General features: G+C 38.5%; 1 protein-coding gene and 1 long non-coding RNA gene across 2 annotated transcripts; both read left to right on the top strand.

Annotated features, from left to right (window-relative positions):
• The first annotated feature begins 3,424 nt into the window (after positions 1-3,424).
• On the top strand, positions 3,425-4,753 carry LOC138913087 (uncharacterized). The gene is made up of 3 exons (XR_011418666.1): positions 3,425-3,814; positions 4,031-4,106; positions 4,532-4,753. It is a non-coding gene; the product is annotated as an uncharacterized lncRNA (long non-coding RNA).
• A 2,906-nt stretch (positions 4,754-7,659) lies between these two features.
• Positions 7,660-9,651, top strand: LOC138912950 (uncharacterized). The gene is made up of 4 exons (XM_070214990.1): positions 7,660-7,846; positions 8,292-9,044; positions 9,108-9,176; positions 9,437-9,651. The coding sequence occupies exons 1-4, from the start codon at positions 7,660-7,662 to the stop codon at positions 9,649-9,651; spliced, it is 1,224 nt and encodes a 407-aa protein (XP_070071091.1).
• Positions 9,652-15,932: the final 6,281 nt, after the last annotated feature.

Below are 15,932 nucleotides of genomic sequence, written 5' to 3' on the forward strand. Positions count from 1 at the left end.
AAAAATATATGGGCACTTCCATATTGTCGCTCGGGACATTTTCACACCCTTAAAATTAAAAAAAATTGGAAAAAAATAGATTTAAATTTTAGTAATGGAATTTTGTTTTCACTCTTTCGTTATCGTTGAAAAACTGCTGTGCAGTTTTGTCATCGCTAGTTTCTGGCGAGAAAGCAGAGAGATTAGGAAAAAGGAGTTGGAGGAGTTGGTCACACTACGAAGAACTTGGAATCGAATAGGAAGACACCGTGAATTTCATCCGCGAATAAACCTTGAATTTGTACCACTAAGTGCACAATATATAAACTATATTTCAGTATCAACCCAATCTTCTTTTCATTGTTTTCCTCTTCAGTCAAGCACAAACATATGGTGGCCCATGAGGGGATACTGAAAGTCTGATCGTCGCGCTTAGAACCATCACACGCCAGCATATCATATCTAATATGTGCGTTTAATTCATTCCAGTCTACATTTATTCATCCGTGAAAAATAAAAGAAAAAAAACCCTTAAGTCAAATATTATCGGTGTCCAAGTTTAACGAACAAAGGGAGAAGCAACGCGCAAAATCGACAACCGCAAGATTTACCGCAAGCTCGAAACGAACGTTCTAACTCCGCTACACGCGGTCTGAAGTTCGGCAACGGTGCGCAGCTGGTCAGTGGCTTTAAACCTGCAAGTCAAACTGTAAAATGGCCGACACTACTGATCTGGATGGTTTAGCCCTAAAGGCAACTTTACCAGGGACCGTAATGATTATAAGTTTTATCCAAAAACTCAATCTTTAATGATTATTTTTTGAGTTTATTTATTAATCCAAAAATAATCGTTATTTTTTGAGTTTTTTGTAAAACTCTAAAAGTAATGATTATTTTTTGAGTTGTATTTCAACTCTAGAAATAATGATTATTTTTTGAGTATTATTTTCCGCTTGACAAATAACGCTTACTTTTTGATTTTTATTTTCTGATTGAAAAATTAAACTTATCCCTTGAGTTTTATTTTTTGATCAGAAAATAAAACTCGAAGTCCAATTTCTTTGAATTTAAGAGGTTTGGCTTTAAAAGCGGTTAGCAAATGTTCTAAGTAGACCATGGCCAACACATTAAGGGCACTTTTAATTTTATACAATAACCGGAAACCGCCAAAAACCAAGAAAAAATTCTCTGCCTAAAACTTACATATAATGAAGCCAAATCAGGTTTTATGCGTTCGAAAAGCAGAAAGGTGGCCAACTTTAAGAATGACTGACCCAGGGTGGTAAGATTATAGACATCATCTACTTTTGAAAATATAATTAATAATTTAATAATTTTAGGATTTATTTTTAAGTCAGAAATAAATTCCAGAAAACATAGTCAAAAAACTTAAAAACATACAGCTGCGGTCAAAATAGTAGTAGTGTTGCCGCCCTGTGTTTTTAAAAGTTTGATGTTGTAACTTTTTTTATCCAATTAGTCTAATAGTAAAATTATAATCAATACAATATTACCAGGAAAAGATCAATTACAACAACAAACTTTTAAATAACCAGGGCGGCAACACTACTACTATTTTGACCGCAGCTGTATACTTTTATGTTTTTTGACTATGTTTTCTAGAATTTGTTTCTGCCTTAAAAAAATTATTCTAAGTATGGAGTTCGAAAGATAAAGAGTGTATCTTTTAAAAAACTTATACATCGAATCAAACTATGCATCCGTTTGCCTCTGAGATTTCTGGAAAGTTGGCCAATTTCAGCATTTTTCGAACTTTGAGGTCCTTTTGCTAAGAATCCTTGCGTCGGGGAACTTTTCGGAAAACGCAGTTTAGGTAAATTTAAAAAACACTAAAAATGCTGCACAGTGTAATCGATGTTGAAAAAAAGATGATCTTTTACAGAATTTGCGCTTTTTATATCATATAATAAAGTGTCTTTGGTGACGCCATTTTACCAGAATTTAGCTACATGGCCATCATCTATTTAAAAATTTGCGATTTTTTGTTTATGTTTGTGTTCCTCTCTGGATTTAAGAGTTTATCGGCAACACCTAAGATTCTTTATCATATAAGAATACAAACCGCGAATTCTTTAGAAACATTTAAGAACAGTGAATCACCTTAGCTTCTTTTTGTGTGTTGGCATTAGGAAGAATATTAGATTTCTTTAAGTAACCATGTTTAGATGCCTTGCATGGTCTGCGGTGTCACTACCGACCGCTAGGATCGCTCTTAGATGCCCATTTTAATTTGGCACACGACTGCAGCGCTACTTAATGTTTTGCTCTACTTGCTTAAGACGAGTACTTTGTCTTTGTTTTTGGCGGTTCCCGGTAATTGTACAAACTTAAAAATATCCTTAATTTGTTGGCCGTGGTCTACTTAGTATATTTGCTAACCACTTTCACAGCCTAACCTCTTGAATTCAAAGAAATTAGACTTCGAGTTTTATTTTCTGATCAAAAAATAAAACTCAAGGAATAAGTTTTATTTTTCAATCAGAAAATAAAAATCAAAAAGTAAGCGTTATTTGTCAAGCGGAAAATAATACTCAAAAAATAATCATTATTTCTAGAGTTGAAATAAAACTCAAAAAATAATCATTACTTTTAGAGTTTTATAAAAAACTCAAAAAATAACGATTATCCTTCGAGTTTTAAATAAAAATTGGAAAAATAAAAATTAAACCGGATATTGAAACTATGGTGCTTAAAAAGAGTACTGGTATAGTTCTTTTTTTTCTAGGATTGTTCTTTGACCATGATTTTTTTATTAAAAAAAAAATTAATAATGATTATTTACGGTCCCTGAACTTTACAGTGTTTCCGGAAAAATGCTATGTCCCGGAAAACAGCGATTTATTTCCAAAAGCGACTGCAGAAAGTAGATGGTTTGAAGACGAACTTTTTAGAGACACACACAAGGATGGTATGCACCGAAGATTCGAGGAGACGCCGTATTATCTAAAAGGTTTGGCCTCTGAGTTTGAAGAACGCTATTTGGAAGTATATTGCACTATCGACGAAAGCTACAAACCAGGGACCGTAAATAATCATTATTTGAGACTTTTATTTTAAAAAGAGTACTGTGATATTTTGTTTTAAACGTCAAAAATAACGTTCTTTTTACTCTTGTCCACAAAGTATATGGGCACTTCCAAAAAAAAGTCCACCAAGCCAAAAACCTTGAAACTTGAATAAAACATATTTCCACATGATTTTGCCCCGATATTAGTTTCTAATTAGTTGGATACTGAGCTTAACTACACATTTGGAGTATAGTTTGATTATTTTTATGACAAACTCCACCAATATACGCAAAAATCTGTGTTTGGCTATTTTTTTGCTATTTTTTGGACCTACACTCATAAAAATTAATTTCTAAATTTTGGAAATCTCGCCATTGAATCGGCCTACCTTTGAAAATAGAAAAAAAATTTCTTGTTATTAGAAAATTGTCCTTTGAATACAGAAAACCTTTCTTGATGGAAAAAATTCAAGAAAGAATTTTTCTTAAAAATAGAAAAATGAAAATCTCATATGTTTGTTTTGCCGTCGCAGCCAAAACATTTTTGTACGTATTTAAGGACAAAATCACCTTTGAATATATGAATGAAATGACCCTAGAATATAGGAAAGTAGCCATTGACTTCCTTCGGCTGCCGAATGTTAACGACAAGAAAAACGAAGTGGGACGAAGGGCCTACTCGGCCCGACTACTACCCGGCTACCGACTTCTCTGATCCCCCGAGCGTCAGTTGTGAAAAAAATTCGTGAGTGATGGACGTGATTTTCAAGCGGATAAGAGGTGAAGCCTTTTTCCGAATATTCAAAGGTATGTAAATATGTATATAATTTTTTGTATAGCGGGCGTACAATTGTGTGTATGTAATTAAAGGATACATTTCAAATCTCTTTACCAAGCGTATACCAATTTAGGTGAATTGTTTTTTAGCTAAGAGCTACGTACATACATACATTTGTACATAAATTTGTGGGTGTACAGTTCTATAATAACTTTATCTTATTACTCGCATTTATTATTTTTCAGAGTGAAAATACCTGCAGTTGCAACAGCCAAATAATTTGTTTGTCGAAGCTGTAATTTTGTTTTAAAACCTTCTAAGGTAAGAAAAATATGTTGTATTTGTTTGACATACTTATGTATGCATGTACGCGGCTCACCCGATCTGAAACCCGATTTTCAACCCTTTCATATGCTGCTCCTCTCTCTCGCTCGCTTGACCTACGCGTCGCGACGTTTCTCTCTTCACCTTCTTAAAACTGACACGATCTGCCCTGCTTACATTCGGTCTCCCTTCGCGCAAAGGACTGTATGTAAATATATATGTATGTATGTACGTGTGTCTCCCGTGCCTCTCTCTCTCTGAAATTCGATTTTCAACCCTTCATTTTCTACCCGTCTTGCTCCTCTCTCTCGGTCGTCTGTCCAACGTGTTTGTATTTTGGCTATTATTAACATTACATTATTTCAAAAAAGTTGTTTATCTAAAAACAAATCATTGATATCCCAATAACTCTTTTTTTATAGATGAGGAAAGGCGAAGAAAATGGATCACCTTAGGTCATATGAAGTTCAACAGACCTTGGGTAATAATAATGTTTTCTTGAGTCAAAAATGTGTTATTTAAAAATGTTTAAATGTTAAGTGTTAAATGTTTTAAATGTAAATAAATATAATATGCAAAAGAAAAAACCAAGTTACATTTTATTTTTAGGGTTTCAGTGTTAATATAAAACTTCCTTTCAAGAAATATTATTTCTTAAATCAAGAAATAAAATTTCTTGAAAGGAAATTTAAACAAGAAATAATTTTTCTTGTTTAAAAGGTGCCTTTCTAAAAAACCCTTTCTTGTTTTCAGAAATTTAATTTCTTGAAACAAGAAACAAACCACCTTTGAAACAAGAATCGCTTTTCTTGTTTTAAGAAATACTTTTTCTTGTTTTTATGGTGGCTTTCTAAAAAACCCTTTCTTTCAAAAAAACCATTTCTTGAAACAAAGGTGAGGTCGCCTTTGGCAAAATTTCAAGAAAGAATTTTCTAGATTTTAAGGAAATTCTTCGATTTTTTTTTATGAGTGTATCTTCTGTTGTTAATTTATCCTATAGGAATGCTAATATGTAACATTTTTCTGTACTGAATGCTTCATTCACATGCTAAACTATTAAGTTAAAAGCAAAACATCCAGCAATTAAAAGATAGAGGTAAAGAAATCCGCTTTACAAAACAGTCGGAAAAAATGTCCCGAGCGACATGTCCCGTGCGAATGTGGTTGAAACTGCATAAAAAAAAAACGGCAAAGAATTTTTGAGTAAAACCAAAAGCATTTCACAGCGACATGTTTGAACAACATTCTAAAAAAAATCGCATTAAAATATTCCATCAGAATTCGCTAATTTCTGGTGTTGTATGAACTTCCCCGAAAGCCACTTCTATTTTTGTCCCGAGCGAATACGGCAGTTTTTTACCGATATCTTGAAAACTAAAAGTGGTACAAAATCAAGATTTTTACCAAAAATAGAGCTTGGGAAGAGTGAAAAGAAAAGCCCATAATTAAAACTTAAATCCATTGTTTTACAATTTTTTTTCAACTTTAAAGGTGTGCAAATGTCCCGAGCGACATTTTGGAAGTGCCCATATGCATTTCAACAAATCTGGAAAGCAAATTAACTGTTATTTGTTCATGTCTATAAAGTGCATAAAAACCAGTTAAATTGTTGATTAAAATATGTAAAAACCTCAGTAGGCCTTTTAAAATAATAATAATTATTATTTACGGTCCCTGCTACAAACAGATTCATGCACCGGAACCACCTCCCGTAACACGCCAGCCATTGCATAAAGCAGAACCTGCAATACGTGTTAATTTTCCCCAAATACCTGTACCCAAGTTCTCGGGTAACATCATCGAATGGCCCGGGTTTTACGACGCATTCTCCCGGCTGATTCATGATAACCAACAACTTAGTGATAGTCAAAGATTCCATTTTCTGAAAGATTCCCTTCCCGCAGGTCGAGATTGCGACATCCAACAGATCCAGCTGACCGACGCCAATTACCAGGTGGCATGGTCGACGCTCATTAAGCGGTATAATAACCCACGCATCGTATTTTCCCACCACATGAATGCACTGTACAACTTGTCGACTCTTCATAAGGAGAAGGCGGAAGATCTACGATTTCTGTTAAGTACCGTAAAAGTCTGCACGGGAGCATTGGCTCGCTCACTACGTATCTACAAAATTGCCGAAGGAGACGCATACGGCGTGGGAACATTATCTTGGCAGCAACACAGAGATGCCGTCATTCATCAAACTGGAGCAGTTCCTAAATGATCGCCTCGTCACGATCGATGCGATTGAAAACCGAAACGCCTCATTCGCGCAACAGGTTCGCCCGTCCACGGACTCCACTAGGCGTATCCAATGTCACAATACGCAAACGCGAGCTCCCAGCAACCTTCGTTGCGTGCATTCCTGTCCATGGACTCTTATCAGCGAAAGGAGTTAGCCATCCGGTTCAAATTGTGTATTAACTGTTTGGGAACCTCACATACGCACTCACGGTGCACAAGTACGCGGAACTGTCAACAATGTGGTCAGCGTCACCATACGCTCCTGCACCACCCACAGCGTCCGCCACACCCACAAGAAACTCAGTCTACACCTGTAACAAACACCGCAGCACAAACTCCACAGTTCACCAACTCCAGCCTGAACTGTCTCACTGCAGTTTCTTCTAACGCACCAATACGGAGCGTTTTTACTAGCGACCGCCCGAGTCCATATCATCAATCCAAAAACCGGACAAGAAGCCACGATCAACGCCTTACTGGATCATGGATCCGAAGCAACCTTAGTCTCGGAATATACAGTCCAATCACTACGTCTTAAGAAGGTTTCCACGCGCACCACGATTGCAGGAGTTGGAGCAATTAAGACTCAGCAGTGCAAGGGCACCGTTAGCTTCAGCATTCGCCCACCGAGCAGCAGCTCACCCAGTTTAGAAGTCGGAACTGCCTATGTACTCAATTCCTTAACAGCATTTCTGCCCGGTCATAGCATCCTTTCTCGGAACTGGGAACATCTCACGGGCCTTGAGCTAGCAGACCCGCAATTCTACCGACGGATCGACATAATAATCGGAGCTGATTTTTTATCCCAAATCTTGTTGCCAGGCCTGCGCACCGGGTCAGCAGCCGAGCCCATGGCACAAAGCACAATCTTCGGCTGGGTTCTGTCCGAACAAGCAGGATCTGCTGAACCTAACCAACAACTGCATTGTTATCACACCGCAATAGACACAGAACATTTATTAAAACAGTTTTGCGAAATAGAAGCAGTTCCGGAACGTCATCCGCTCTCACCTGAAGAGTCTTGGTGCGAAGAATTCTTTAAAGAAACCCACCGGCGCCTAGAGAGTGGACGTTATGAAGTCAGATTGCCGTTCAAAACGCTTTTCGACCCAAAAATGACCATCGAACGATCACATCAGATGGCCGCCTTAAACGATCACCAGATGAATGGATCCGTTATTGTCTCACAACGGTAACCTTCGGCACAGCATCCGCCCCGTTTACCGCGATTCGAGTGGTGCATCAAATTGGCGAAGACGAAAATAGCAGATATCTGAGAGCGAAACATGTCCTGAAGCACGAGATGTACGACGATGATATGCTTACCGGCGACTATTCAGTTGAGGCAGCGAAGGACAAAATGGAGCAAGTATCTGGAGCCCTCCAAAATGCATGCATGGAGTTAAGGAAGTGGACGAGCAACAGTCCATCATTGTTGGCAGAAATTCCCGTCGAGCACAGATGCAGCAGTACTCTGCTACAAAAGGACAGTGAGGACCAGGGGAAATATACTGGATACCAAGTTCAAATAAAAAATCCTTCACAAACCTCCGATTATCAATACGAAAAGACTTATCCTATCTAATATCTCACGATTATTCGACACGCTCGGCCTAATTACCCCGATTATCATATCGGCTAAAATTATATTAAAGGAAATAATGGTGTCAACGATCACACAGTGCGATGGAACCATCACCGGATTGCAATGGGATGACCCAGTTCCTTCGCATCTCGCATCACGCTAGACGCAGTTTCTCAATGATTTAGATGACATCAACACCATCACTATATAACGCTGGACCGGACTCTCCTCCGACTCCGGCGAGCGTTATCAAATCCACGCCTTTTGTGACGGCTCATCCGTAGCCTACTCAGCAGCAGTCTACTTACGTGTTCAGCAAACTAATTCACATTATGTTTCCCTACTTACAGCCAAAACCAAAGTTTCTCCTACGAAACCCCTAACCATTCCAAGAACCGAATTAAGCGGAGCAGTCCTCGCCGTTAAGCTGGTACGATGGGTATTGGAAAATAATACATGGACCGACGAGCCCATTCCGGTATTCTACTGGACGGATGCAACAATCGTTTTACATTGGATAAACGGGGACCCAAATCGTTGGAAAACTTTCGTGGCGAGCAGGGTGGCATATATCCGTGCACACTCAAACCCACACCAATGGAGACACGTGAGCACCAACGAAAATCCTGCCGATCTTGCCACTCGCGGGAGAAGTCCCAAGGAGCTTTCTACATCGTCCCTGTGGTGGAACGGCCCAGATTGGTTGAGTCTCAACGACAATGACTGGCCTACCAATTCCATCCCACCAATCGTCGACCCAAGTATGCTAGAAACCAAAACAGACAAGATCAACATCCACATGCTCGTAAAGGAAGACAGCATTCTCAACCGCTATTCAACCTTTAGCCGTCTGATCCGTATAACCGCCAACATTCTCAGGTTTAGTATAAACTCTCGGTACAAGGCAGATCGACTGAATGGTCATCTAAAATTAAGAGAACTCAATGACGCCCTCCTATGCATAGTTCGATTGGTTCAAGCTGAATCGTTTACAGCGGACCTAAAGGCAATACATTCTTCTAAACCACTTCCGAAGCTAAGCAAACTACGAAATCTAAACCCATTCATCGAAGATAACGTTCTTCGCGTCCGTGGCCGCTTAAGTCACGCGCAGTTATCATTCAATCGTAAACATCCGATAATCTAATCTAATCACTCATTCACAGATCTCGTCATTAAGGATGCACATCATGCCACGCTTCATGGAGGAGTTCAGCTGACCCTAGCGCATACACGTTTACGCTTTTGGATTGTAAACGGACGCCTAGCTACCAAAAGGATGATGCGTGGATGCATGCAATGTTTTCGTGCTTGCCCAACAGCTGACAAGCAACTCATGGGGAATTGTCAACTTATCGAATCAATTCGCCATGTCGTCCCTTTTGGGCTACCGGCATCGACTAAACCGGAGCCATTGAGCTAAAGGCTGCCGTACTGAGAGGAACAGCAACGTATAAGGGTTATATCGCCATATTCATCTGTTTGGCGTCCAAAGCTGTCCACCTGGAGGTAGTCACCGGACTCACATCGGATCATTTTCTGTGGGCACTGGATCGGTTCATAGGACGACGCGGACTATGTCGTCACATATATAGCGACAATGGCACCCATTTTGTGGGCGCGGACAAAGCACTTCGGAATGAACTCTCAAGGCAGCGGGACAACGAGAACACGGCCGCAGCAAGATTAGTTGACAAGCAAATTGAATGATACTTTAGCCGGCCCGATCGCCGAATTTTGGAGGGCTTTGAGAGGCGAACGTTAAATCAGTCAAACACCATTTGACTAGAATGGCTGGAAGCTCCTGCCTCACTTATGAAGAGTTTTCGACGGTACTCATACGCATAGAAGCATGTCTGAATTCGCGGCCACTGTGCCCCTTACCGCAGACCCCGAAGATCTAAGCTACCTCACTCCAGGACATTTGTTAATGGGCGATGCCATGCTCGCACCACCAGAATGTAGAGCCCCATCAACGAAGTTTAAAGAAACCTTTCTCATCCAGCAAAGGATGATCCATGGATTCTGGAAGAAATGGACACAGGACTGGCTTGCCCATTTGCAGAAACGGCCAAAATGGTGTGAAGTCACAGAAAACCTGCAACTCAATGACCTGGTGATTCTGAAGAATGACGGGACTCCGCCTGCTCAATGGAAATTAGGGCGAATCATCCCGGCTCGGAGGATCTCGTACGGGTCGTAACCATAAAAACTCAAAACACAACATTTAAAAGGTCAATTACTAAGCTCTGCCGTTTACCATTAACTCATTAACTCTGTCTAATCCTTTATATTCCGAATAATCTTGCATTCTACAGCGCTGACTCAACCAGAATCATATCATGCTACCTCGAGCATTGCCGGGCGGCATGTGCAGTTTTGTCATCGCTAGTTTCTGGCGAGAAAGCCGAGAGATTAGGAAAAAGGAGAACGGTTCGAGTTGGTCACACTACGAAGAACTTTGAATCGAATAGGAAGACACCGTGAATTTGATCCGCGAATAAACCTTGAATTTGTACCCCTAAGTGCACAATATATAAACTATATTTCAGTGTCAACCCAATCTTCTTTTCATTGTTTGCCTCTTCAGTCGAGCACAAACATATGTGTACAAAACTGCACAACTGCAGTATTCGCTCGGGACAAAAATAGAAGTGGATTTCGGGGAAGTTCATGCAACACCATAATTTAGCTAATTCTGTTGGAATATTTGAATGCTATTTTTATATTCGTTACTCGTAGAGTAAAAGGGTATATTAGATTCGTGCAAAAGTATGTAACAGGTAAAAGGAAGCGTTTCCGACCGTATAAAGGATATATATTCTTGATCAGGGTCACTAGCCGAGTCGATCTAGCCATGTCCGTCTGTCCGTCTGTATTAACGCTGAGATCTCGGAAACTACAAAAGCTAGAATGTTGAGATTTTCCACACATATTCTTGGGCCTCCTACGCAGCGCAAGTTTATTTCAGCCGCGCGCCACGCCCCCTCTAACGCCCACAATCGCCTATTAACGATTTTAAAATGTGTTCTGCGCCCACATCTTTAAACTTTAAAGTTTAAAGATTTCCGGGAAGTATAAATGCAATTTTGTTGTGTATATTTATACCAATCGAAATGTAGAAGACATTTTTCAAATTGGACCATTCATTAAAAAGTTATACGCAATCAAAATACCTACATATATCTATCTTCGTCGCACTCCCTTTAGCCAAAGAGAATATAAAGACTAAGAGGTGTAACGCCCATACAACTGAATGTACGGCAAAATTTTTGGTGTGGATTCAGAAAGTGGATTTATCATTTCTTAGTGTGCGTTGTCCGTGTTAGATTCTTTGGTTGCGTTAGTGTGCAATTTCGTTTGCATTAGGCTCATTCCACGTGAAACGTGACAGGCCAATTTGGGTCAAATCTCAGAATCAATCGAAACTTTTTTTTTCTATAGAGGATTGAAATATAAGGATCGGTTTTTATTTTTTTTTTTTTAACACTTACCGTTTATTTTTAAAAAATAATTTTCTAATTTAGCTCAGATTTTTCAGTTATGCATCACTTGAGACTCGTTTGAGTTATTTCAATATTTGGTATGCAACTTTGTGGGATATGTTCATGTCTTTCAGAAAAAAAATGGTAAAAATTTTTAATTTTAAAATTAAGTATTTTTTAACAGAATTTAAATTTTAAAAAATTCTGTACGCCGGAATACACGCGGTTTCCGAATAAAAAAATTATCCTCATATTGCTTCATCAATTCTTCACAAAGTGGTAAAATAAAATTTTTGTATTTGCAAGACCTACTAGTAAAGACAACGATTTTAGTTTGGCAACTTTGCATCGAGCAACAACAGCGCAACGTGTAAGAAGAGAACAGCAATACGAACACGGGAGAAAACTTTCGCAAAAGTCTTCTTTCTATTGCAGGTAGTATATATGTCGGAGCGAGCCGGATCGGACCACTATATCTTAATGCCCCCATAGGAATATTCAAACATATATAAGAAAATTCTTGTTAATTTGTAGGAAGTAGGCGTTTTAATTCTTGACTACTTAAAAACAAAATTCAAAAATAGGAACACTGAATCTGGAATCCCTGGAACTGCACCGAGTGAGTATTACTTTATCTGCAAAGGTATATAAGCTTCGGCTGGCCGAAGGTAGCTTCCTTTCTTGTTTCCAATGCCATTTCTTAGATGGCGCTAGTGTATATTGTATTGCGCCATCTACCGCCAGATATTGGTACTACTGGTCATGAAAGGCGGAAATGTAGGCGCTGGCCAGGTTTAAGCGTTTATTGGGTTTGTGGGCGTTAGAGTGGGCGTGGCTATTTTTTTCTTGGCCAATCAATAGCTATTGACGAAGCAAATACATATCAGTTACTATTTTCATAATAGCTTCAAAACTGTGGGCGTTAAAGGGGGCTTGTGGGCGTTAGAGGGGGCGTGGCACCTTTTTATTAAACTTGCGCTGCGTAGGAGCTCCTAGAATATTCATGCAAAATGCCAATCTTCTAGCTTTTATAGTTTCCGAGATCTCAGCGTTCATACGGACGGACAGACAGACAGACAGACAGACAGACGGACAGACAGACGGACAGAAGGACAGAAGGACATGGCTAGATCGACTCGGCTAAAGATCCTGATCAAGAATATATATACTTTATGGGGTCGGAAACGCTTCCTTCTAGCTGTTACATACTTTTGCACGAATACAATATACCTTTTACTCTACGAGTAACGGGTATAAAAATAACAAAGAAATAAAAAAAACGTAAAAATAATCAAACTATACTTAAAATTTTTAGTTTAGCTCAGGATCAAACTATTTATCGGGGCAAAATCATGTGGAAATATGTTTTATTAAAGTTTGAAGGTTTTTGGCTTGGTGAACTTTTTGGTGGAAGTGCCCATATGTATATTGTGATAAAAAACAAGAGAGAACGCTATAGTCGGGTTGGTGTCCCGACTATCTAATACCCGTCACTCAGCTAAAGGGAGTGCAACACTGTACTCAGGTTGGTGTCCCGACTAATAACACTATGCAGCATCAAAAATTAACCTCGATGAATGCTATATTTTTGGATTCGTTACGAATTCCCAAGTTAAACTGCGTTTTCCAAAGAGTTCCCCGACGCAAGGATTCTTAGCATAAGGACCTCAAAGTTCAAAAAATGCTGAAATTGACCAACTTTGCGGAGCTCTCAGAGGCAAATGGATGCATGGCTTGGTTCGAAGTTAAAGTTTTTTAAAAGATACACCCTTTATCTTTCAAACCCCATACATAAAATAATTTTAGGATTTTTTTTAAAGCAGAAATAAATTCCAAAAAACATAGTCAAAAAACTGAAAAACATACAGCTGCGGTCAAAATAGTAGCAGTGTTGCCGCCTTGTGTTTCTAAAAGTTTCATGTTGTAATTTTTTCTTATCCAATTAGTCTAATAGTAAAATTATATTCAATACAATATTACCAGGAAAAGATCAATTACAACAACAAACTTTTAAATACACAGGGCGGCAACACTACTACCATTTTGACCGCAGCTGTGTACTTTTATGTTTTTTGACTATGTTTTCTAGAATTTGTTTCTGCCTTAAAAAAAATCTTAAAAATTTTTTAAGTATGGGGTTTAAAAGATAAAGGGTGTATCTTTTAAAAAACTTTAACATCGAATCAAACCATGCATCCATTTGCCTCTGAGAGCTCCGCAAAGTTGGCCAATTTCAGCATTTTTCGAACTTTGAGGTCCTTTTGCTAAGAATCCTTGCGTTGGGGAACTTTTTGGAAAACGCAGTTTAACTTGGGAATTCGTAACGAATCCAAAAATATAGCATCCATCGAGGTAAATTTAAAAAGCACTAAAAATGCTGCACAGTGTAATCATAGCTCAGCCAATGGAGTGCGAGGGAGATAGATATATATTGACAATTTTGAGTGCGTATAACTTTTTAATGGATGGTCCGATTTGAAAAATGTCTGCTACATTTCGATAGATATAAATATACACAAAAAAATTGCATTTATACTTCTCGGAAATCTTCAAAGATGTGGGTGCACGACCCATTTTAAAATCGTTAGTGGGCGATTGTGGGCGTGAGAGGGGGAGTGGCGCTCGGCTGAAATAAACTTGCGCTGCGTAGGAAGCCAAAGAATATTATTATTTGGACGTTGATGCACTATGATCAGTACAAACAAGTGGCCCTTACGACACCAAGCAAAGCTTGTTATGCGCGGAGCCCTAAACCGTTTTGGGCAAGTATGCGGAATCGCGGACATGGAAAAACTACGATTTAACAATAGACAGGTTAAAATACATGTTCACAAAGAATTTACAAATTATTTGAAGACAGAAAATACATAAGTTTAGTTAGTAGCATTAGGGGTATCAAACAGTAAGACGTGGCACAGTGAATTATAGTCGTTACACAGAACACGAAAAGGATCATGCAGGGCATAATTAGATCTACATATTGGCAGTAAGTGTGTAAGTGTGTAAGAACATAACTCCATGACACTTTCTACGATGGTAGAGGGTTGGTAAGTCGAGCAGGCGCAACCTCGCAAGATAAGAGCGCAATCGACTACCTGTGTCCCAGTTTAAACCCCTCAGAGCAAATAGAAGGAATTGTTTTTGGACAGACTCTAACATATATTGGTAACAGCTAATTTGAGGAGACCATATACAAGAGCAATATTCCATAGACGGACGAACAAGAGAAACATACAAAAGCTTTGTTGTGTAAGGATCATCGAACTCCCTTGACCAACGTTTCATAAATGCAAGAAGACTTCTGGCTTTATTAAATATAGTAGATATATGGTCTTTAAAACTAAGTTTATGATCAAATAAAACGCCAAGATCCTGAACTGAAAAAATTCGTTCAAGGGCGTTATTACCAAAAGAATAAAAAAACCGAGATGGATTACAACGATAAAAGGTCATAAAGTTACATTTAGAATAGTTTAACAATCAAGATCTAATTGAAGGTCATTATATGAGTTAGGTGAACACATGGACAAACATAGCTTGACATCATCTGCATACATTAATACGGTAGACGATTTTATAACATTAGGTAGATCATTAATAACACTGTGCAGCATTTTTAGTGCTTTTTAAATTTACCTCGATGGACGCTATATTTTTGGATTCGTTACGAATTCCCAAGTTAAACTGCGTTTTCCAAAAAGTTCCCCGACGCAAGGATTTTTAGCAAAAGGACCTCAAAGTTCGAAAAATGCTGAAATTGACCAACTTTGCGGAGCTCTCAGAGGCAAATGGATGCAGGGCTTGGTTCGAAGTTAAAGTTTTTTAAAAGATACACCCTTTATCTTTTAAACCCCATACTTAAAAAATTTTTAAGATTTTTTTTAAAGAAAACATAGTCAAAAAACATAAAAGTATACAGCAGCGGTCAAAATGGTAGTAGTGTTGCCGCCCTGTGTATTTAAAAAATTGTTGTTGTAATTGATCTTTTCCTGGTAATATTGTATTGATTATAATTTTACTATTAGACTTATTGGATAAGAAAAAATTACAACATCAAACTTTTAAAAACACAAGGCGGCAGCACTGCTACTATTTTGACCGCAGCTGTATGTTTTTTTAGTTTTTTGACTATGTTTTTGGAATTTATTTCTTCCTTAAAAAAAATCCTAAAATTATTTTATGTATGGGGTTTGAAAGATAAAGGGTGTATCTTTTAAAAAACTTTAACTTCGAACCAAGCCCTGCATCCATTTGCCTCTGAGAGCTCCGCAAAGTTGGTCAATTTCAGCATTTTTCGAACTTTGAGGTCCTTTTGCTAAGAATCCTTGCGTCGGGGAACTCTTTGGAAAACGCAGTTTAACTTGGGAATTCGTAACAAATCCAAAAATATAGCATTCATCGAGGTTAATTTTTGATGCTGCATAGTGTAATTAAGCCATAGAGTAAAGGGCCCAGGTGGCTACCCTGTGGCACTCTAGAAGTAACAATAATTATTTTGAAAATTCT

This window comes from Drosophila takahashii, chromosome 3L, assembly GCF_030179915.1.
Source record: "Drosophila takahashii strain IR98-3 E-12201 chromosome 3L, DtakHiC1v2, whole genome shotgun sequence".
In the NCBI taxonomy this organism is placed as follows: Eukaryota; Metazoa; Arthropoda; class Insecta; order Diptera; family Drosophilidae; genus Drosophila; species Drosophila takahashii.

Bases quoted from the DNA above. Each gene is read 5' to 3' on its own strand.
- LOC138912950 (XM_070214990.1), top strand. From the start codon at position 7,660: ATGTACGACGATGATATGCTTACCGGCGACTATTCAGTTGAGGCAGCG. The intron at 7,847-8,291 runs GTGAGGACCAGG...CCCTACTTACAG, and splicing joins TACTCTGCTACAAAAGGACA to CCAAAACCAAAGTTTCTCCT. The intron at 9,045-9,107 runs GTCACGCGCAGT...ACTCATTCACAG, and splicing joins TCGCGTCCGTGGCCGCTTAA to ATCTCGTCATTAAGGATGCA.